This window comes from Lepeophtheirus salmonis, chromosome 6, assembly GCF_016086655.4.
Source record: "Lepeophtheirus salmonis chromosome 6, UVic_Lsal_1.4, whole genome shotgun sequence".
In the NCBI taxonomy this organism is placed as follows: domain Eukaryota; kingdom Metazoa; phylum Arthropoda; class Copepoda; order Siphonostomatoida; family Caligidae; genus Lepeophtheirus; species Lepeophtheirus salmonis.
The window spans coordinates 39,886,862-39,911,457 of NC_052136.2; the positions used below are offsets into that span (position 1 = coordinate 39,886,862).

The 24,596-nt window shown below is 33.2% G+C and overlaps 1 protein-coding gene and 2 long non-coding RNA genes across 3 annotated transcripts; all 3 read right to left on the reverse strand.

Moving 5' to 3' along the window:
- Positions 1-6,719: 6,719 nt before the first annotated feature.
- LOC121120033 (THAP domain-containing protein 1-like) lies at positions 6,720-7,352 on the reverse strand. The gene has a single exon (XM_040714883.1). The coding sequence runs from the start codon at positions 7,350-7,352 to the stop codon at positions 6,720-6,722; it is 633 nt and encodes a 210-aa protein (XP_040570817.1).
- A 1,492-nt stretch (positions 7,353-8,844) lies between these two features.
- Positions 8,845-9,386, reverse strand: LOC139905754 (uncharacterized). Its single transcript, XR_011780793.1, has 2 exons — positions 9,175-9,386; positions 8,845-9,075 (listed from the first exon to the last, which is right to left on the reverse strand). It is a non-coding gene; the product is annotated as an uncharacterized lncRNA (long non-coding RNA).
- Positions 9,387-19,022: 9,636 nt separating this feature from the next.
- LOC139905755 (uncharacterized) lies at positions 19,023-21,268 on the reverse strand. The gene is made up of 2 exons (XR_011780794.1): positions 21,006-21,268; positions 19,023-20,926 (listed from the first exon to the last, which is right to left on the reverse strand). It is a non-coding gene; the product is annotated as an uncharacterized lncRNA (long non-coding RNA).
- Positions 21,269-24,596: the final 3,328 nt, after the last annotated feature.

Consider the following 24,596-nt stretch of genomic DNA (forward strand, 5'->3'; position numbering starts at 1 on the left):
ACAAACCATTCATTCGAGTCGAGGCTTTTGAGGTCAAGTCAATTATTGAGAGAATTTTTATAGTGTGATCAAGTTGAGCTGTAAGTCTTCAAAATATGGACTCCAGTCCATGACCCCAATTCTTTAGCTCTCAAATATAGAATTTGACTTGACACAGAGTCAGAAAAAGTGGGCTCAGATACAGCTCAAGTTAAATATATCAATAGAGTTGATATTGTGAATTTTATCTGTCACCGTGATGTACTACATTACCAGAAAAGTGGAGACTGATCATGCCTTTACCTTTATTGTATCTTGTAACCTTTTTTCAAAAAACAAAATAAACTCTCCCAAAATCAGTTTATAGTAGTTAACCGATTCTTCCCATATATTATTCAATAATTGTAGGGAATCGTTCACACGCTAACAAGAACTAATTCTAATTCAACTAATCAGCGGTTATAATATCCAAAGATAAAATACATAGAGTGATGAAACTGGACAAACTTTTTATTATAAGACTTTTTTGTCAGAATGAAATTTAAAGCGAAAATGAGATGATTTTTTTTTTTTGGGAGGGGGGTGGGGGATTTCTTCTCTTTAAAAAAGGTCATTTGGACAAATTATGCAGTAGAGCAAAATTTTTTGAAATTTTATTTAAAAAATTTATAAAAGATGTGAAGAGCCACTTGGAAGAGAAAGAGCCGGTTCTCTAATAAGAGCTAGAATTTCCATCACTAATTAGTATAGCCGTCGTAAAAAATATTAGATTTAAGAAAAATAATTAGGCCCTTCAATAAATTAATGATCAAGTTTTTGTTTCATATACTGAATCAAACTATATATGCACGCTAATTAAATCCATTTCAAAATGTCACGCGGCATAAAATTATATCGTTTGGGAAAACGTGAAAGTGAGATGATTCAATTGAACAATGTTTAGCGTAAATTCACGAATCTTATTCAATTGAAGAATGATTTTTTGTGGATTCTTGAATTGAATTATAGTCCAAATAATCTCCCAAATACATAATTATGTTTTGGAAAGGCAAAGTAAAATTATATTTAAATTTAAAAATTGGAGTAGATATTAATTTACTTCATAAAATAATATGTTTAAAAATATTTATTAACCTATTGACATCTCTAAATTTATAAAATTATGATAATATATTTGAAGCGCCTCAACGTTTTTAATATACCCAATAATTACTATTCCAATGTTTTGGTCAGCTATTTTTTTTAACGGAGTCGACTACTTTTTCACATAATCACTCGATATATTTTATCTCTATGATAAAATTAGATTGTATTTTGTTTTCAGCTGTTAATGTTTCTCCTCCTCTTCTCCTAATCAGTACTCAGAAGGGTGATATTGGTTGAATTAGAATGATTTCTTGTTAAGGTGTGAACAATTTACAACTACTATTGAATAAAAATTCCATTGTGACTAACTAGTACTAACTGATTTTGAGTCTTTTCTCCCAAATTTATTTTTTGACGAAAGGTGGTGAGATAAAATAAAAGTAACCATATGAGGGAAGGGAGGAAAAATATTGTTAGTTTACAACCAAATACTTTGTAATATATTGATTTAGTCAGGTAACGTTGTAGGATCAACGGAAAATGAACTCAATTTATTTTTTAGGAACATACTTTGACATATTATAAATAGATTTTTTTTAAAGTTACTCCAAAGTTTGGTAATAGGGTAGACTGTATAAGTTTGCTACTTTCATCCTACTTTCTCATTCTTTCTCGAAATTGGAGCCATTGACAGCGAAAAGTTGAAATTCAACTATTGCAACCTTTTAATAATAAGGAAATCACTTTGCTAAGTGAATTAAATAGTATATTATTGGAGTATGAGGAGGGAATCTTGACATTTTCCAGATATTCGGACAATTAGCACTTTGGAGGATCATGAAACAAGATGGAAGGTCTCATTATGTGGAGAAGGCGTTGAGTTTCTTCCGTAAGTATTTTTTTTCGAGGGGGATGCTGGGAATCGGAGTTGATCCGTGGAGTGAAGGACGAGGCTGGAGAAGATCACAGCTTGATTCAAACGAATAACCTATTTTAGAAAAGAAATTCCCAAAATAAAATTTTTGAAGATAATTTTTTTTCAGATTTTTTTTTTTCTCGCTTCGCTTCACTTATCAAATTTGTTTCCTCATTAACAAAAGGTTGTGATTATTGAATTGCAACTTTCCGCTGTCGCTGTCTCCAATTTCGAGATAGTAAGAGAAAGTATGACGTGCGGGCAAACTTATTTATACAGTCTACCCTTGGTACAGTTATCATTAGACAGAATGTATGCAATAGACAAATTTAAATATTGTTAAATATTTATATTATAAAAATACCAATAAAAGAAAATAAAAAAAAAGGCTTTTACTTACATAATAACTACTTTTTATACATCCTAGTGAGCCTGTTATCAAAGCAAAGGACATGTTAAAGAAATAAAATAAAATTGAATTGAATGCATAAATATTGGAAAATCAATGGGGCTTTAATTTTGTTTTTATATTTGTAAAAAAGAAATCAATTATATTGATTTTTAAAATATTCATAGGTAAATAAATCAACTAAAAAAGTATTACTACAAGTTTTCTGATTATAGGAAAATTTTAGATACATTTTGAACTATAAAGTTACTCAACAAGTCTTAAATGATATCAATGATAATGCATAATGTATTTTTGAACTAATTATGGAATTATTTGATTAAATAAAAGGAATAAGGAGAAAAGAATGCGCATTATATACGGTACATATATACGTTATTAAATTATTTGTACATTATAAACATTATATTTAAGACCTTTGAATCATTGATTCTTAAAAAGAATCTGTTTCGAAAGAGACTTTCGTATGAATTCTTTTTTTAAATGCTCAGAAATGAGAAATGATGCACATTTGTAAGACACGGCTGGTAACAGTGTTTTGTATCACAGTAGCTTTGGTCTTGAGAACTCCTTGAATTTTGAGTCGCAAGAGACATTATTCAGTTTCTATACATATTTCCAATACATTTTTTGATGGGTAAAGAAGACCTCCATTGGATTTCCTTGCAATTAAAGAATTGTGGTAGTTACATGGATTATGATAAAAAAGAGCTTTTAAGTACTTAGGGCATACTAAATACTTGGAAACTGACCTTACTATATATCCACTGATGTAAGCAACCGCGCATACTTTGAATTGTGGAAGGCTTTGCACAAAAGGAGGCTATCTTTATCCACCATAACTTTGATAGATACAAACGTATTTCTAACTAATTTTATACAATGGCATGTGTTTAATAAAACAAAGACTTTTTGGTGGCGATCACTGGGTTGAAAAAAGTATGTCTGAAACTCCTTGCCTGGTTCCAAATTAGCTCCCAACTTTTTAAGCATAGTTTGATGGCACTATGTCCATTGCAAGTTAATGAAGTTACTGTTATATTGATTGAATGGAACCTTCTCAGACATTGATTGACAAGATTTGCTTTTTCGGAGCTAGTCAAACTATGTTATGTATTGTCTTTTATATACTTTTAGCTCATGACGTAGGGATTTGTTTTAAATAGATAGTAATGTACCTTTTGTTTTACGAGTTGATATATTTTAATAGTTATGTCTATGTACATCCTTTTAAGTGTAATCCCTTATAGAATATACATTAAGTGTATGATTGTACCCCAAACCAAAAGGTCTTCTTATTGGCATTACTCCAGTCCGTTACTTCCGTCTGTTGGTGGTGTTCGTAGAACACTAGAAGTGGGGACAAAGATGGAGAAACTACTATCGAGGCTCACGCACGCGGAGCTGAGATGCGAATGTTCCTGGTTGGAACTTGGAAGTGAGGACGAGTTGAGGGGAAAAAAGAAATTGGAACTGGTGGCATTGGTGAGAGAGTACATCGAGGGTTGTGGCTGTGATCCCAAGTCCTTCAATTTCAACGATGGGGCTCAAGCCTCTGGAGATGGTACTTCAGGCACAACGGCACAGCTGGGGGTACGGCAGCTCTCTCCATTCGTGATGGATAGTCCACGAAGGGGCCATAGATGGTCGTCATGGTGGGACGAATTCAAAATTTACGTGTCCTTGTTGGGAATTGTCCCCAGAACGAAAAAGTATCTCCTGCTTCACTGTGCTGAGACAGAGGTCCAACAAGGGTTCAAAACCATACAGATTGTTGCTTTTCCTGAGGAGGACGTCTTCACCTCGACGGTAAGGGCAATTCGAGATGCTTTCTCCCCAACGGAAAGTCTCTTGCTTGAACATTTCCGGCTGTCTGAGATGAAACAGGGAGTCGGGGAGCCTGTGGATGATTACGTGACTCGGTTGCGTGCCCAGGCAAAGTTTGGTCGCTTTGCAGGTGGGAGCTGCAAAGTTTCATTCGAAGACGAAATTATTCTCGACGTGGTGATTAAGAACACGTCGTCTCCACGGCTCCGCCAAAGTCTTTGAGAGAGGCAGCACAAAATTGACAGACGTGTTGCCATTAGCCAGAGCATTGGAAACCTCCATCAGCCACGGCAAAGAAATGGGATCGAGTGAAACTGTAATGGCATCCCAGTATAAGGTGCCAAAAGGTCTCTGTCGCTCCAAAGGGGCGTGGTCGACGCAAAAAGGCTAATCCGAAGATGAACAGAGGGAACTGCAAGTTTTGTGGAAGAAGCTATGTCTTCCAGAAGTCAAAATGCCCTGCGTTTGACAAGGAGGGTTCCCTGTGTGGGAAGATGGTCCATTTTAGAGTATGCTTTCCGTCATCTGTGCCGTCTAGTTCTTCCATCTCTTTCCAGTTGAATGATGGAGTAGGGGATAGGGATTTTGCCTTCCTGATGATAAATGGGAGAAGAATTAAACTGTTACTCGGTCTTGGATCGTACGTGAATATCTTACTGAAACATCTGGTTGATATGTCAAAGGTGATCAAGAATACGGATCCAATAGAGGTTTTTGGAGGGGAAAGGTCAAGACTCTGGGCTCCATCAGGTTGTTGGTTACATTAAATGCTTCTGACCCGGTGCTTCGTAAGTTTATTGTATCTCCTATTGGGCAGCCAATCCTTGGTTTTCGTGATTGCCTAGATTTCGGATTGGTGACGCTGAGTAATTCCATTAACGCATGTACGGCTGGCGATCCCGTGTGGAAATTCTAAAGAAGAAGCATAACATTATATTCGACGACTCCAAAGGAAGCAGAATGAAACATACGCAAGCAGTGATCCACCTGCAAGATAATGCTCGTCCCCGTTACATCATAGCACGTTCAGTGCCACTCGCACTCCGTGAGGAGGTTGCTTAGGAGATCTGAGAGATGGAGATGCGTGGTACCATTTCTAAGATTGATTCATCAGAATGGGCCTCTCCAATCGTTTCAGTCCTTAAACCAGATGGAAGTGTTTGGGTTTGTGCCGACTTTACTCAAACCATCTCTTCAGTAATGAACAAGATGTTGCACCCACTCCCTCATCTAGATGAATTGCTTGCGGATCTTGATCAGGCCCAGTTCTTCTCCAAATTGGATTTCTTGAGGTGTTATAAACAATATGAATTGGAAGAAAAATCAAGAGAGTTTTTGGTTATAAATACACAGTCAGGACTTTATAGATATAACGTCTTACCTTATGGTCTGGCCACGGCTCCTGCTATTGTGCAGGCTGCTCAAGAGAGGCTATGGAGTGGTATTCGGAGTGTCAAGATTTATATAGATTATAAAGATGTCTGAATGGGGGGTAGCCCATTCCTTCTCTCCCCCATATCATCGGCAGTCCAATAATGGGCAAGCTGAAAGAGGAGTAAGGATTATTAAAAATGGGATAAAGAAAAATATAGGAGCATCACTTGAGGAAATCTTATATGCCTAAAGGGCAACGCCGTTAGAGTGTGGGAGCACGCCAGTTGAGCTGTTGGGCGCACGCCGTATTCGTACACGATTGGATGTATACCTTCCGACTTCTCTTCTCTTCTCTTCGGTTCAGACCCCACAAGGAATGGTTAAAAGACACATTAATCAACTTCGTCCTCGAGTACAAGTGAGGAGTGGTGTTATGTATTGTCTTTTATAACTTTTAGCTCATGACGTAGGGATTTGTTTTAAATAGATAGTAATGTACCTTTTGTTTTACGAGTTGATATATTTTAATAGTTATGTCTATGTACATCCTTTTAAGTGTAATCCCTTATAGAATATATATTTAGTGTATGATTGTACCCCCAATCAAAAGGTCTACTTATTGGCTTTACTCCGGTCCGTTACTTTCATCTGTTGGTGGTGTTCGTAAAACACTATAAACTATGAATGAAAAAATGAGCGACTGGAACTTTTCAATTCTGATTTAAAGACACAACCATAAAGACAAGGGCCTGTATAGTCTCACTAAGTTCTTCTTCATCAAGACCTATGTTGACATATCCATCAAGTTTTTTCCCATTCAATTTTTTTTTTTTTAAACTTACATTTCGTCTAATGTCAAATTGACGAGAATTTCTTCTGTAGATTCGTAAGCTTTATTGCCCTTCGATTTAAGAATATCAAAGGAAGATTGAGTAAAATCCGGATGACTATCCACATTCGAATACCAGTTTGAAATGGTACTGAGATTATGTAGGAATAAGTTAAAGGTATTTCTTACATAACTATATACTTTTGTCAAGTAGAATGACAATGTCAAAGCAAATGCTCGGAGCAGAGGTGAGTAGGTACTGCGGCTTCCCTTTATACTACTTCCGATTTGCATCCTTTTTAAAAGGCTTCAGGAACGTCAGACATTGTATCTAGAATGGATAAAGCCTCTTCTGATAGCATTCTCTTGGACCTCAGTTCTTTTAGAACGTCAACCAAGTTTCCTAACTTCTTGAAGATTGTATTCCAATTACATATGTATTTTTTAGAACGGTCTGCAAGCTTGGAAATCATATTCGTTTGCCATTGGAGCTTCTCCTTAATGACTTGAGCTGATGGGAGAGAATAGGGATGATCAAATTGCATGTTTTCCGTAGCCTCAAAGTGGGAAGGATCTATCTCGAGTCCAGGAGATGGTTTGACCTTTTTAATAGGTGAGGAGTAACTCCTTGTAGAAGACTTGCGTTTTTGAAGAGTTCTTGTAACCTCTTCTTGAAGGTGACGCGGGAGTGCTTTGAATAGAGTAAGCACAGCATTTTCTCTCAGCCTTACAACTTCCAGAGTCCAATTGAATGATTCAGAAGTAAAATGTTCCGAACAAATTCTCGAAAACTTTTTGGGAGTAAAGTCATCTTGATTGAGATTCCTTACCCATTGTCGGCACCTCTCCGGATCCTGGGTCGGAAAACAATGACATGAATTTGAATTGTCAGCAGCAAACTTGTTTTTGCACCCAAATGCAACACAAGACATGGCAATCATCGACTTGTTTGCAACAATAATTTGCATTAAGTTAATAATGAATAAGTAAAGTCACTAAAGAGTGTTTATATGAATAGGTACTCAAGATCATTTATAGAAATACCCCCATTGTAAATTGTGAAGTTTACATAATTTTCAGCATGTTTAGAGTTATCCACGCCATAGTATAAAAAGAACTCTGAATGTTGTACCATCTAACAGTAGGTATTCATTTTCTAAAAATATCTAATTATAAAATATGATTTTATTTTTGCTAAAAATATCGAAAATTATGATGCACAACTCATTAAATGGCAAAAATAAGTGTTTAAATGGTCACACTAACGGGAGTAGTAGCTTTGGATGGTTCGCAACTAGTTTTTATGCCATTAGTTTCTTCACTTTAAGACTTGGGTATGATCATTGTGTTTTCCAACATTACATAATTAATAAATATTACTTTTTTATCACTTAATGATTAGCTACGGGATAAGCTCCAAGAAAAGGTGTTCAGAAAACTCATAAAAGGCAAAAACAACGGTGGTAGTTGCATTGGGTATAGCTAGTAATTAGAAATTGTGCGTATCCTTTATGATAATAGTATGTTGTTTAATAAGCATAAATAACAGGGGAAAAATATTTTTTGATGTTTTAATAAGGAGTAATATTGCCAGATATTATTGCTTTATAATTAGCTTTTGCTCTAAATCTCTACGATGGATGTAATTCTAACTTTTTTTTATTAGTATATTTATTGTCTAATTTTAGGATTTTAACATTTACTTTGTTATTAATAATTATTTAGATTTCATCCGTTTAGATATATCTATCATTTGCAGAATTGTATATAGCAACTTTCAATTAGGGAAAAAGGGTAATGATCTTTTTGATTAAACTCTACGTCTGGTTTGTGTTCTACAATCTAAAGTTATGACATATTTAACTGAATTCATGTCAGAACAAGAAAATATTATTTGGATCAATCTATTATTTCATTATTCTGTATTTATAATTTATTGTTATTATAAATTATATAATTACAATTGTTTAATTTAGTATATTTAACATAAATGTGTGATGGTGTATTTTTTAGTATGTAGTATTTAATTTAGGCCTTCTTTTTTAAACTTGGAACTTAAAATATATTTCGAAATACTCTACTTTGTCGTTTGATTAGTTATTATTCTGAGAATGTGCCTCATAATAAATTACAATTTCATAGAGTATGACGTTTTCAGATCTACTGTAACGGATAAAAAACGTCTAAGTCAATTATAAGTAGGATATCATCATTAAGCATTTTGCTAATAAATACTTTCGATATACCCTCAAAAATCATAATAAAGCAGGCAGCTGATAAACACATCAGCATTTTAAACAATGATACCATAAGTATTTCTCCCCCCCCCCTCTTTGCACGTGTTTTTCTCTACATAATTATCAACTTTACTTTTTAGTTATTATATAGGGAGGTGTAAAAAATACTGAGATTATGTTTGAAAGGTTTAGTGATGAAAATATAATATATTTTCCGTTTCTTAATATGGAAATTTATTTTTAATTATTTGTATTCATTGGATTGATTTATCATCCTTAGACATGCATTTCTATTCATGTATTAGAGCAGTGGTTTCCAACTGGGGCCCCTGTGATCCTTGTATTCCACGATGCATTGTTCAGGGTTCATCTCCCAAATAGTATTTAAATAATTTATGTGTGTGTCATGTACGTCCCGCTTAGAAAAATAATAATAAAAACGCATTTATTTCAAAAACGGAGACAGATAAAGACTTTAGACAAATATAAAAGTTGTTCAGAATTATGAGTTACGTACGTCATGCCATGTTTAAGTCGGATCAGACGAGATTCCTGAGTCCTGGAGGGCAAGTATGATTTTTCGCAACTAAGTTGATTTTTTTCATAAAACAAGATCGATTCCCCGAGACTCAAAGTTTTTTAATTATTTGTCGATTCGAAAATGCACCAAAAAAATTAAAGATCCATAAAACGAATTTTTGTACTAGCCCTTAACCGCCTGAATTTTATCTAATGAATAAAAAAGAAAAAGTATCATTTGTATAAACTTTAATTGGCGTCAGTATATAATATAAATAAAAAATCATCAAAAATATTTTTTAATAACAAAAATACATTAACAAGACTTTGATATCCACTTGATCACATTATTTAAAAAAAAGTAAATATTTATATCTATGTTCCATGGCTTTGAAAGTAAATTCGGGCGAATGACTACAAATAATAATAACATTAGAAATTCATAAAAATTAATAAGAATATTCTATACATGGAAAAATATATATTTTTCCTTCAAAATCATATTCCATATATGAACATATAAACATATTTCTTATACTGATCATAAACCAGCTTTTATCATCATAATTATGTAGAAGATATAGACTTTGAAATTAATGCTACACCTGTTTATTTAAAAAGAGACTTTGAAGTATATCCAGGCGGTATAATGTATACTAACAGATCGTATATTAAATAAGAATTAAAAAAGGAAATTAGGAAGTGAATGAGCAAGTTAATCTTAGAATGTATCTTCAATATTCGTTATGGTTGAAGAAGTAACATGGCAAGTTTGGAATTACAATAACAATAAATAAATCACAGGGTAAAATTGCTTTATATTTACCAAAATCAGTATTTTCATATGGTCAATTATATTTTCAAGAGTGTCAAAAGGGGATGCAGGTTTGATTATATTTATATCAAATGGATAGAAATAACAAAAAATGATGTATACATGGAGGTTTTACACTAGAAATTTATCTAATATATAATTATAGTTTATAGTAAATCGTTATAGTTTAGAATTTTAACAAAAATAAGCTAAATATAAATAAAACCTTTTTAATCTTTCATTGTCTATCTTTAAGATAGCGTGTTCGTACTAGCATTTATATATTATTTTTTTTGAATTGATAATGTTTAATTGAAGTTGCCACATTACCAAAGGACTGATCCTTATTATGCTTAGCTAATTATAAGCTCATCAAATTGCTTATACAAATAAATAGATATAAAAAGATTCGATTAAATTAAAGGTGGATTTTCTCTGTGATAAATGTGAAAATGTAATTTAAAATTACCTAAACTTATCTTTGTACTGGTTTCATATTCGCTCATCTTGCTGACTGAATTTAGTTTATTTTCCGAAAATATGACATTCAATATTTGTGATACAAGAGATCATTTTTTATTATGATAACAAATGTGGGAGTAAATATGAAGTTTCTAGTAAGCTTAGTTCCTACATTATTATTTAGCTATTTTTTTCTAATAAACTTATAATATTTTATGTGATAAGCATTTTATTGTTTGAATATAAAATTAAATTTTACGAAGCAAATCTTACAAAGTATTTTTGTTGGAGGATGTACCCCATCATTTTGTTAAATATACATTGTATTACTATTATTTTACTAATAAACATAACAAACCACTAAATTAATCACTTAATAAAAAAAATTAAAATGATAGTTTGTGTAATAAAATAATTTTATAAATCAAATCATGCGCAAGATGGAATAGTTACCCCCATAGAAAATCATAAATTTTCTGACGTATTTATGCAATAAATGATTGTTGTGTCATTATTTAATTCTTTAAATGTATTTTGGGTTTTCATTTATTCAAAAAGTATAGCAAATACTGTGATGAAAACATTTTATAATTTAAAATCAAAAAAATACTTCTAAAGATAAATATCTTAGAATCTACCTTTCAAAGACAAATAAGTAAAAATGCTATTATTGTATAAGGCAAAACTAATTAAAATTATTCAGTGAAAAATGAAAATGGCAACTGCACAATAATGCCTTATATAATATTAATATTATTAATCAAGTAATCATCATTCAACCCTTGGATCGTCTCTCTCTAACTTAATTCTTTATTAAAGATTTACATTATATATTATTAATTTTACATTCTTTGCGAAAAAGATTACTCCTAACTTTAATGGATAATATATTCGATCTAAATTTTATTTTTGGTAAAAATACACTTCCCTATATAAGGTTATGTGATTGAACCTTGGTCCACTCCAGATATTAGTAGAATTAACTCATTGGTCAATGTCTGGGTATGACGTATTATTTACCATATTTAAAACTTTCTGAAGATTAATTTTGGAGTAAGACAACCAACAATTCTCCAAGTTGGACTTGTGGTGTTTACCTGAATGTAATAAAGAAGTTATAGGATTCTCGTCGCTGAAACTCCAAGGGGTAACCGAGTAAATGGAAGTCACAGAGTGATTGTAGACAGGAAATTAATATAAACGTAGTGTATTTAATATGATTACAGGGTTGCCAAGATAAATCGTAAAAATTCCTGATGAACTCTTGGGTTATCTTCGACGTGTGGCAGGAGGTAGAACCATGTTGCCGCACGTAGGGCTCTAAGACGTTTTCTTGCATCCATGGAAGCACAGTGTACCTGAAGTACTCCACATACACAGTAGAATTGACCTTTTCTCCCTTCTTGATGATGGATCAAGCGTTTTTGGACTTGTACACATAGGTACATTGTCCTTGGATGTGGAGATCCATCTATCATTTTGAGCGTGCCTTTTGCATTCAATAATCAATATTTTATCATCTGAGAAAATGATGGTGTGACCTGCATTGGACATTTTAAGCCTAGAGACTAGAGTCTTGCAGTGGACCAACCTGACCTCCTTCTGTTTCACAGTCAACAGATGACGCACAAACAATTTATAGGTCATACCTCAATGCCTTTTGGAGGTTGCTGCGAGCCACACCCTTCTTCCTGGCAAGTGTTGTCCTATTCAAGGATGGATCAGCGGCCACGGTCCTCTTCAGGCCTGCCAGAAACCTAGCAGTGACTTTACGATCACTTCTGGCACTATGTAAGGATCATTCATTCTTTTCCTCATTTTTGAAACTGGTGTAGATGCCATAGATAGTGCTCATGGCATATCTCGTGAGCTTGATAATAGGTACTGCTCCATGGCCTGTACGAGCGAGTTCGATGATAGTGAATCTTTTGGGTTACTCCATAACTCTTAGTGTTTATTTAGGGAAAAAAATCAAAATAATATTATAAACAAGATTGCAAACTCTTAATTGAGACATTCTGATTTGAACTCAGTGCAATGATACCAGTGTTATTATCAATTGAATGTTGTACGGATTTATCTAGGCAACTATAATTGTAAAAACATGCAAATATGATATCACCGCCCAATCAACTAAAGTGAGGGTGTAGTTGATTGATATGACGAGTTTTTCCTTCATTGTCAATCTTAACGGACCAGATTGGGTTTCCAATTTTCTCGATAGTGATGTCCATGATCCATTTAGGGCCTGTAAACTTAAAATTATTCCACCGAACTTTCACATATTCATTGAGGTAGTTTTTGAGTTTCAAAGAACGAGGTAAAAATCCATCAATACGAGAACGTATTGGACGAGAGAGCATCAGTTGTGCAGGAGTTTTTCCCCCGTTGAGAGGTGTTGAACAGTATGAGAAGAGGAGTACATCGAAAGAAATTTTTGTGTTCTTTTCCACATTTCCTTTACTATCCTCACTACCCTTTCAGCGTGACCATAGGATTGTAGATTGTATAGAGGAGACAATGAATGAGAAATGCCCCACTCTTGCAACTTCGACTTGAACAAGGGATTTGTAAATTGTGTGCCGTTGTAGGAGTGAAAAGACTTTAGAAATCCAAACCGAAGGAACCAAATGAGGAGTCGCTTCATTGTGTAATCCGTGGAAGTCTTAGGCATAACAGCCGCCCAGATCTTTTTGATCCATTTTAACACAAGAATATTCTTCTGTTTGAATTGGACATAGTCAATATGCACGCTCTTCCATACATCAGCTAGAGCAAATGTGGACAAACTGTGACGAAGAAAATGTATCGTTAGTTTGACAAGTGATACATGCAGCTACAAAATTGACAATATCCTCATCAGTACCAAGCCAACAAAATTGACATCAAGCAATCATCTTCACAATGCCTTGATGGGTGAGATGAATTTCTTCTAAAAGCTTTCAATGAAGTGAACATGGGACAACCAGTCGAATACATCAGAAAAGTAAGTGGTCTTCCATTGAGAACAGGTTTGCTTTTGAAAATACATTTTATCAAGGATAGATGACCAATTGCCTGACTTTGCAGCCTCGGTAGCTACATGACGGGCTTCATCATCTTGAACAGCTCTTAAAAGCTCATCCTCAGAATATTCAAGGGAAGAAATTGAATCACAGATGATAATATCAGTCAAATCATCCATGGTTTCAGGATCATCAACGGGACCACGTGAAAGCACATCTGCATGAGAATTATCAACTCTTTTCACATACATTATCTTGAAATCAAAGCCTGAGAGTTTAATAGCGAAACGAGCAAGGCGGTCTGTGAGAACTACAGGAAGTTCCTTTTTTAGGATTGAGAATAAATTTCAAGGGTTTGTGATCTGTCTTAGAATAGAAGGGAAGGCCAGGAACATAACCCTTGAATTTGTGAAGAGCAAACATGATGGCAGTGGCTTCTCTGTCAATTTGGAAATAATTGCGTTCCGTTTTCAGGAAGCAAAAGCCACGGGACGCTCATTACTATCAACGATGTGAGACAAAATTGCGCCTAGACCAAACGGTGATGCATCAGTAGACACTATGATTTGCAATGATGGGTAGAAGTGCATTAAACATGGAGATTCTGAAATAACCTTCTTAATTGCATCGAAGCTCTTGTTGGCTTCATCAGACCATATAAAGTCAACGTCTGACCTTATTAGATCTGAGAGCGGAGTAGTGATAAATGAAAGATTTCTCATAACTGCCCATAAAATTGAACTAACCCAAGGAAGGATTTAATTTCTGAAACGGAGGAGGGTATCGGAAAATTCCTCAAAGGACGAATCAACTCCTGATCAATTGAGCGACAATCTTTGGAAATTTTAAATCCTAGGTATGTTAGACTTGGCATAATGAAGATGCATTTCTTGAGATTGAGGCGAGCCCTCGCCTTAAGAATGTGTTGGTAAACTTGCTTTAAAATGTCGAAGTGTTCATTCATTGATTTAGAAAAACAAGGGGATCATGCATATGTGCAGCCTGAACAATTACAGGTGTTGAAGCAAGACCGTATGGTAAAACATTCTTGCGTAAAAGACCAATGGGAGTGTAAATTGTCAAAAGCTCAATGGTCAAAATACTCATCTAATTCAAATTGTTCGTAGTAGTGTCGAAAATCTAGCTTGTTGAATTAACACACTCAATTCAAACCAGAGAACAATTCTATTGGATGAGGTAATGGATATAGCTACTTGTTGACAACGGGAGATAATGTTTAAATAAAGTCGGCACATATTCAATTTAAATTGAATTAAAAAAAAAAAAAATTGTACAAAATTAGAAAAAAAAGTTTTAGTAAAAATAATAAATTCCTTAAGAATGACTATTTTTTTTTTTCCATAACTTAGAAAAGTAATAAATAGTTAAAAATCCGTAATAAATAATAATCGGAATTACAAATTAAACATTATTTTTACAATGCCAATCCCAATTCCAGAAAAAACACCATATTACTATTCTGATTAATTATCTTACCATTAGTAACATATACATATTTAAGGTTACCCTCCGTCTTTTATAAGCACATAAGCATGTTAAATCCGGTGTTCCATATAATTAACTCTATTTAGGAAAGGAAGTTCATTCCTCAGGAATTAAATAATAATGAGAATAGCTGAGAAATAGAAAATTTAATCTTCCGTTAGCCAACTTAAAAAAAACGGACGATTAAAAAAATTATCCGATTTTTATCACTAAGTAAACCTACTTATACCTAATTGGTGCAATTCCATCTGACCAACCCATAAAGGAGAACAAAAAATCATACAAACTAATAGAATTACTATGAATCTGTCAATTTCATTGTTTGACATTTTTCTGCATAAAAAAAAAGTGTGAATAATTTATAGCGGGATTCATATCATAGTTTATACATGAGATTTGGAATCCTGATATGAGCAATTTCAGCATTTTTTTAAATTCAAAACTTTATGGATGCAAAAGTTAATAATATATGGATAATCATTTAATCATTACAAGGGAAAAAATGCAATTTTTTTTTTTCCAGTGTTGCATACATATTGCCTCATCGAAAAAGTGCTCAAACAACTCTTTTTTTTTTTTAGAAATTACAAATCTTACTTCAGAGATAAAAACATTCATTTTTTTAAATTATTAACATCCCCCAAAGCCGTTAGTTAATTACTTTGAAGAAAATAATCTCCTTTTTGATAAAAAAATCGAAAATTTCGTTTTAAAAAAATCAAAAAACACAACATTCTGGTTTCTAAGATGGACACGGATTCTAATTTAAAAAATCCGATATCTTTTTTTACATTAACTTAGTTGACGTTATAGGGTTAAGTTCCTGTAAAAAAAGACATTAATTTATAAAATTGCACACATTCTATGAATAAATTATAATTCAAAACTTGTAACTTTTCCTTTTATATAAAAAAGAGTGCGATTTCCATCCACCAACCCCCACAATAATAATAAAGGGAAAAAAGGACGATCAACTGTAATTCCATGGGGAAGAAGAATGAAAAACAGCTGGTAGAAAGGAACAATGATAATTTAACAACGACAGGGAACAAAGAATAAGGCAAAATATATTCACCTAAATACTCGTAAATGTAGATTTAAAAATATCACCAATTATCCAAAAAATAGGCACAAAATGTCTGCAAAACCAGCACTAACGGTTCATAATTTTTCGTTCATTTTTGAGTCCCAACTTGCAGATGGTGTCTGTTATGTGTTTGTTTTCCCTCCCCTTTCCCCCTATAATTTAACATGTAAAACGGAAGTTGTAAATACATTATATTTTCAATAACAGATGGAGTAAGGTCTGACATTGCTCCTGTTTAAATATGAATCAAATTCATAACTATTTATCCTTTATGGTTGATAGAAAATAGGATGTACATATTTAAGAAGGTGAGATCAAATAAGTTAGGAAATGATTCTAAAAAATCCTTTGAGATAATATTTAAAGATAGATACGTCTTCTGTCCATGAGAAATTTGAAAAGAATAAGTTGCTCAGATTTGTTATTTGTTCAAAACTTATTTTTAAATCGTTATTACTCAGTAAAAATAATTTCTTAAATGTAACTTTCAATCTAACGATAAATATTTTTAAAAGAGTGGACTATTAACGTCTGCAATTAATACAATTGGAACCATTAATGATAAAATATTTTTATATCTCTTTAATAACATCGAAATACAAATTTTTTAGTTATAAGTAATATATTAATTATGTATACGGTAAGCTGAGAGGACATCAGTTGAGCTAAACAATCTAAATAAGACTCTGATTAAAATCAGAGGCGTGTATTATGATTGTGGTTGAGAAAATGATTTAGTGCTCTAAAGTGGAGAACCATCTACATTTAAAATAGTATAAGTGGATGGAAAGTATTGTAATTATTTTTAAATTATATATACTAACCTTATTAAAACAATTTACACTAAAGATAGGCTATAATGCATACTTCAGATGGACATTATAACAGCTCTTGTAAACATATTCCAGGGCCAGTGGTCCCCTGAATCCTTTTAAAAGTGGCAAGGGATTTTTTATAAAAATGACGTCATATATATACTAAGTTGCATTTGGGGGGGGCACAAATTAAAAAAGGACTTGTAATTTTTTTAAATTTTATTATATGAACTCCTCAAAAGTGATGGAAGGGGGCAATTTCACCTTGGCTCCTATGGTTCAAGCGCTACTTGGGCGATCCTGGTACCGGATGAGATATTTAATACTTTTATTTACATACTTGGTATTCGTGTTGCTCAATATACTCAATAGGTATTGGAGACCAGTACTTGCAGTGCTAAAAAAAAAAAAAAAAAAAAAAAAATGACCTACCGTTAAGGTTACCCAAATATATTAGAAAAACATTCGTAATAAAAAAGGAAGAATAGACTTTCATACTAAAAAGGTTCTCATATTTCCAAGCTATACCTCAGGCCACTCCAAACAAAAATACAGCGGATTTCTCTGCAAGTACATGTGAATTGATCTTAACGGCACTTTTTTTTTATATTTGAAGTCAAAAAGTACTGAAATGTACCAAGATACCGATACCCGTTGTGTAACCGGAATCAATACGAAATATTGATATAGTGACAACACTACTGGGTATATATATTCATTGATTTAATAAATCTCAAGGATCAGGGGGCTGGCCCGTTACTATGATTTTTCTTTAGGGGGGATTCGACAAACCTATGACAATTTTGACTTTCTTTTTTTTTTTTTTTTTGAGGAAGTACAAAATTAGGAATATATGGTAGAATATTGTTAATATCAAAATTGTGTAAAGACTAGCTAAAAACGTTTTTCCTTTTGAAAATTTGATAACAAGATTTTAGTTAGTGATTGGGGGCGGATGGTTCTCTTACCCGTTTTACAAGCTCAAGCTATAATTGATCAATTATTCAAAGTAATTCAAATTAATGAATCATGTACCGTGATTTCCGAGTTGTATCATTTTCTTTGTTACACTGACTAGCTAACAATATATTTACTAATATGTATTAGATGACCTTTCTACACTCACACAACACCGCCTACCAGTGTTTACAAAAATTATATATAGTATATACGAGGCTATAATATGTTCATGAGTCACACACTAAGACTTGTGTGCATAAATACTGATATTTATAGATTCTGGGTAGAAAGTTAAAGATGACGCCACATATACTATTATATGTATTTCCAGCGTAAAAAAATGTGTATTTACATAATTAGTTCTACCTCTTTGTTTTGCTTGTATAACTATAGCCAGTTTAAAAAGTAGGGGGTCATAAAGTGATGGATATAATCTTAAGATACCCACCTACTAAAAAAACAAATTAAGTATAAGTAAAGGCTACAATAAAATTATCAAAATAAACAAAAATCAAAATTTATTAATGCCTTTGATTAATGTTCAAATATAAATATATTATATAACCTCTATAACCGTTACTGATTGGCCCACGTGTTTTCTTTATGTGCAAATCGAAATAAAGTATTGAAAATAATCATATTTTATCATAATTCCCTTTAAAGTGCAACGATTAATTGGCTTCAATCACTGGCTCAATTCTCCAAGGGAATACTAGGTCTGGAGGGACTTCATTGAGTTGTGTGAGGTGGTGTAGGCATGCCTCTTCAATTCCTGGTAGACATAAAGATACAAGGGGCTCACGTCAAGGAGCTAGAGGTCCACGTTTGGGATCACAGTGTCCTTCCTTCCATTTGCCTTCTCGTCCCTCGAGGCGTCAGCACCAACCTCAACACATCCAGGATTATTTCAGTGTTCTCTCCACCCCCCCCTGGTTTAAGAAGTGGACAAAGGTGTCGTCCTTACTACTACTGATAAAGGAGGTCTAATTTTTTTACTTGAAGTTGCCGTCCCAGCCAACAGTCTGTTTTCTCGTTTTCCAATCAAATAAAACTTTTCTCAGCTGAGAATAATTTGAGGGATGGCGTTGACATCCACTTCAAGCTTTTCTAGATCTTCCTGCACCTCTCCAACCTTATCTCCTTAATGGTCAATTTCAAGAGGTCTTGACGGATTTTTTCAATGAAAACAAACGAAAATTTATTTTATCAGTTGCTTAACCTCTTGTATGAGCAGGTGAGGAGGGGGACTCGGCTGCAATGCACTCACACGGGATTTGGATGAGGTCAAAGTATGTTACAATTGTAGTGCACGACACTGCACTAATATAATGTACACTTTATACTTAAATATGTATTTGAGGATTAAATTAACTATAAGATAAGTGTAATTAATTTTTTTTATTTTTGGGTAATATCCCAAAATTAAAAAAAAAAAAAAATTATTGTCTTTTAATTGTAATGATTATATACACCTCTTGTTAGGACAAATACATGGATTTTTCTTTCAGGGAGGGAAGGTTTTTAATTTTTACAAAAACTTTAACCATTTGGACATTATGTTTTTAAAAAAAAAATTAAGATAAGACAAATACACTTTAATTTAAAAAAACATTGACACCAGGGAATATTGTTAATTTCTAATTTATAAAAAATAAATCAATTTTTAAATATTTTAATATTAAATTATGACCCTTTTTAAGGGTTTCAAGTCCCCCAAATGTTCCTTAATCCCTCCTCTGTCTCGAAATAAATCACATTTATATTTCAAAAATAAACTTATTCATATAAGTAATTCATTGACAACGGACAACAAAATGCATTGCAATGTTCAAATAATATTTATCCAGTGAATATTTTTGTGTTAGTGAGGTAACGAAGTGTTCAATTTAGAAAAACCAGTTAACTAAAAAATATACTCCCTCAAAATTTTATAAAAAACACAATTTATAAGTATAAATGTTAAGTGCATATACCTGTTTCAAATATGTATTTCATTTAATGCCATATATTTAAGCTAATATGTGAAACATTCATATTGAAAACTTTTGTAGCAGGTTTTTTAAAATATGCATATTTGTACAATAGAGCAACGAAGTTTTTATTAAAGAGGTTGTTATCACTCGAGATGACACCATCTGTTGTTGGGGTATTTATGCTAAAATAACCTATAAAAAATTATTCTCTTTTTTTAGTTGTGGATTTTCAAAAATAAATACATTTGTGCGCGTCTAAAACTGAACACTCCGAAATTTTTAAAAATAGTTAAATGATTCTGTAATTTTTAAAGTGGTCGACGAATTAATTTATTTAACATGAAAGATGAGAGACTTAGACACATGTCTATTCAATATAGCCCCCAATGTTCTCCACTACCAACTCCAGCCTGGACCGAACTTGCTGCATGACTTGGCGATGAAGCTCTGGTCGAGGTTGGCCCAAGCATTCTTGAGGGCAGACTTCAGCTTGTCTTTGGACTTGCATTGGGCCCCCGACAGCATCCCCTTTCAACCCCCAAACACTGCGAAGTCAAGCGGCGAACAATCAGGCGAGTTTTCTTAGGCTTGTTGAGAAGAATCTTCGACCTTGCGAGGCGTTTTTCCTTGTCTACAGAGGGCTTAACGAGGAGTTCTCTAGTAGACCTTAAGGCCAAGATTGTTCTTAAGTAGCCGGTCCATGGCCCTTCTGCTGACGTTGAACTCCCTGGAGAGGCCGCTGACGGTGACCTTGCCTCTCTTGTCCTCGACAGACTTTTTCACGGCAGCAACCATTTCGTCCGACCTTCGAGGCCTTGACTTAGATCTTGTGGTCGCCTCAGGAGTCCCTTTGGGTGCCATGCTGTAAACGGTGGTGCGGCTGCAGTTGAGAACCTTGGCAATTTCAGCGGGAGTTTTTCCCCGCGCGGAAAGTTCCGAAATTGCGACTCCACGTCTCTACATACTATTGGTTGTTGTTTCACTGTTGCTATTTAGATTTTGCTGGAGTTTTGTTTATAACTGGTCAAGAGCCTTGCCTCGAAGTATAAACTGGTTTCAACTCAATAAAATCACGAATATGTACATGGCGTAAAATTTAAAGGAGTGTTCAGTTTCAGACGCGCACACCTGTAAATATAATTATATATATAATATAGCGGGGTATATTACAGTTAACGTGATAACAGCGCCGTCAAGCAATTTATACTTATCAGCAGTGATGTAAATCCGGTAAAATTGTTAGCTGTTTTTTTTCAGGGGCTTTTTGTTTAGAGGCTCATAGGTTCAAGACGAATGGATTCAAAAAGCTTAAAAATATTGCATTTGATAGCAGAAAGTATAAACTCTAACACTTAAAAAAAGGGATTTTCCAAAAACGCTCTATATCGTTGTCAATTTGAGATAAGGCCTCGACAATATTTCAAGGATAAACCTAATTTTTGAATTGATCTCATCACAAAAATCCATATTTATTGGTATGCCCCATCTAGAAAGAGAGAAAAGAAGAAAAACAGATAAAAACAAAGAGAGAGAAAAAGAAAAGTTTGTACGGTAACTTCGTCTAAAACATATTCGTATAAAACGTTTTCGTCTAAGGAGATTTCATATAACAACAATTTCGTATAAATTTATGAGAAACGAGGCATTGACTTTATGAATTTTCATTTTGTACCCCGAATGTTGGGAGTGTTTTCAGGTAATGCCGATAATTATGTTAATACTAAGATCCCCTGACAACACCCCCCCCCAATAGTTCCCCGAATGTTTGGGGTGTTTTTGGGCACCGCCAGGTCCCAAAACGGGGTCCATCTTACCGCCAATACTTGAAAACAATTAAGATCCCCCTCCAAATTATACCCCAAATGTTGACGGTGTTTTCGGGTATCCCAAAACAGGTTGCAACTTAACACCGATACTTGAAGAAACTATTAAGAACCCCTAACAACCCTCCAATTCTACTCCGTATGTTGGGGGTGCTTTTGAGCACCACCAGGTTCCAAAACGGGATCCAACTTACCACAAATACTTGAAAAAACAACTAGGACCTCCCTCCCCAATTGTACCCCAAATGTTGGTGGTGTTTTCGGGTACCCCCAGGTCCTATAACAGGATGTAACCCACCACCGATACTTGAAGAAACTACTAAGAGCCCCTCCCAACCTCCCAACTATACTCCGAATATTGAGGATGCTTTGAGCAAAGCTGGGTGCCAACACGGCCAATCCTTGAAGAACAACTAAAAGCCCCTCACAACCACACTCCAATGTGTACCCTGAATGTTGGAGTATTTTTTAGAGTTTAGTAGTTCTCAATTCTTATACAATTCCTAGTTGTTTCTTAAGTATTGGGGTTGGTGTCATCCTATTTTGGAACCTGGTGGTAGGCGAAAACACCCCCAACATAAGGGGTATAATTTAAGCGTTGTGAGGGGCTCTTAGTTGTTTCTTAAGTATCGGTGGTGGGTTGCATTCTGTTTTGGGACGCGGCAATACCCAAAAACATCCCCTATATTCAGGGTACAATTGAGGGGGCTCTGAGTAGTTACATAATTATCGGTGGTACCCGGAAACACTCCCAATATTCGGGGTACAAAATGGCAATTCATAAAGTCTATACCTCATTTCCTCATAAATTTATACGAAATGGTTTTATACGAAATTGTTATTATACAAAATCTCCTTATACGAAAAATGTTTTATACGAAGTTACCCATTACAAAAGAAAAGATATATTATATTATATTACATATATATATATATATATTTTGTGCTTGATTAGATCTAATAACAGAATAAACATTAGATCTAATCAAGCACAAATGTGTTACCTTGTGATTTATACAACACTGCTGTCCTCAGCTACCGTTGATCATTTAATGGGTTTTTTAGTTATTTTTAAGTTATTATTTATTCTTCTACCTTATTTCTTTTCATTTTTAAATTCAAATACAACTATGCGAGCGAAAAAATGAGCGCCACTCATTTTTAATTGGGCGAGAGTGAGAGAAAGCTCACAAAATTAGTAACTGAGCGGGATCAGGAGTGAATAATTTAGTTATTTTAGCTGTTATAGTAAAAATAAAAGATCAATAGGGACCTGTCCTGGCACTGACAAAAATTAATATGGGCTGGACTGCAGTCAATTAAACTTATCATTCATAAATAACTTTTGGTAGATGGCCCATCTAACATTCGTTATCTATGATTTGTACCATAGAGATAATTTAAAAAAAAAAAAAATCTTTAGATTGTAAGGTTTTGTAGAATTGAATTTAGAATCAAAAGTTGCGAAAATTCATTGAAAGTTATTATTATAAAAATTATTCATTAGTATTATCGAATAGTAATGATCACCAATTTTTATGGGCTTAAGCCCATAGGCGGAGTTTGAAATTTATAATAGATGGGCTAAGAGTTTGAAATTTATACTAGAGGGCCAATTTATATATAATTTTATACATAAAATATACATGTTCATTTGATAAATCTTGAGTCAAGTGGTGCCAACTCCACGAATCCTTCAGCTCCCTCTTCCCCCTGAATATATATATTAATAGAGTGTAATTATGTGTTGTTGATTAAGTTAATAAATGATTATTTTGAGCTAGATTCCTCCCTCAAACAAAAATACTGCATACATCCTTCATAGTACATATTATTTACAAATCTGTATAAACCACATGTGGGACAGAGTCATTAATTTATGTGTTTCGAGTCCTTGAAGTTTAATTCAAGGTAAAAATTATTTATCTTTAATAATTATCTAATGAAAATCATTAGTAGAATATACGAAAAAACCTATGACGTTAATTTTAACACTCGTTACTATGGTTATGTTGAAATAAACAAGGGATATTAACTTATTTATGAACATATTCGAATTTATTCGATTTATCATTCTAATTAAAAAAAAAATACTTGATGAAAAGTTATAGAAGAGCTTTTGATGCATGTATCATGGATATAGAGATTTGATATGAATATACTTATTTATTAAGGTCATAAAACTTGTAACTTTTATAAATTATTTTCCTAAATATTAGAAACATATACTATTTTATGATTTGAATTTTATATATCATATAACTTTCTTGTAAGTCACCAAAGTTACAAGCCAAGTATCAAATCACTTATTTAGAGGTACAACTAATATAATATGTACTAGTCAAATTTCAAGTTCTTCAAACATTTTACAAACTTATAGTTAATAATATATAAAAATAACTAATCAATTACAAATAATGACTCGAGTTTAGGTCCTAGACTAAGGAGAGTACATCCCCATCCTTGACAAAAAAAATTGTCAATATTTAATTTTTTTGTGTAAAAGTGTGTGGCCGAAAAATGGAGTTATTTTGTCAAAATTGGAAATATTGAACAACATATAATATTTTTTTTGTTAAAGTAAGAAAATATATTTGTGTACAAACTGTTATGTTTGTAAAATTGCTACATGTTAAAACAAATGGTACCAGTGGTACTTTTTTTGTCTTAAAATGCATTATTTAATTCCAACATTGTTCATTTGATCTATTATAATTACATGGTATTATAATGATTAATATAAAAATGAGCATTTGAACTTTATATTGTGCCATAGAATATTTATACTTGAGTAATTATTTATTAAAATGGTCAAAATTACATAATTAATATATAGAATATCTATGGAATAGTCAATTATTACAATTACCTAACCCCAAGTTTTGTAAATCCTTCATTTAAAATTTTCAACTAATTTTTTGATTAAACTTTATACAAAATCATAACTTGTACACAAGAAATATGTATTTAAAAAA

Excerpts from the sequence above, each read along its gene's own strand:
- LOC121120033 (XM_040714883.1), bottom strand. The coding sequence starts at position 7,352 with ATGTCTTGTGTTGCATTTGGGTGCAAAAACAAGTTTGCTGCTGACAAT.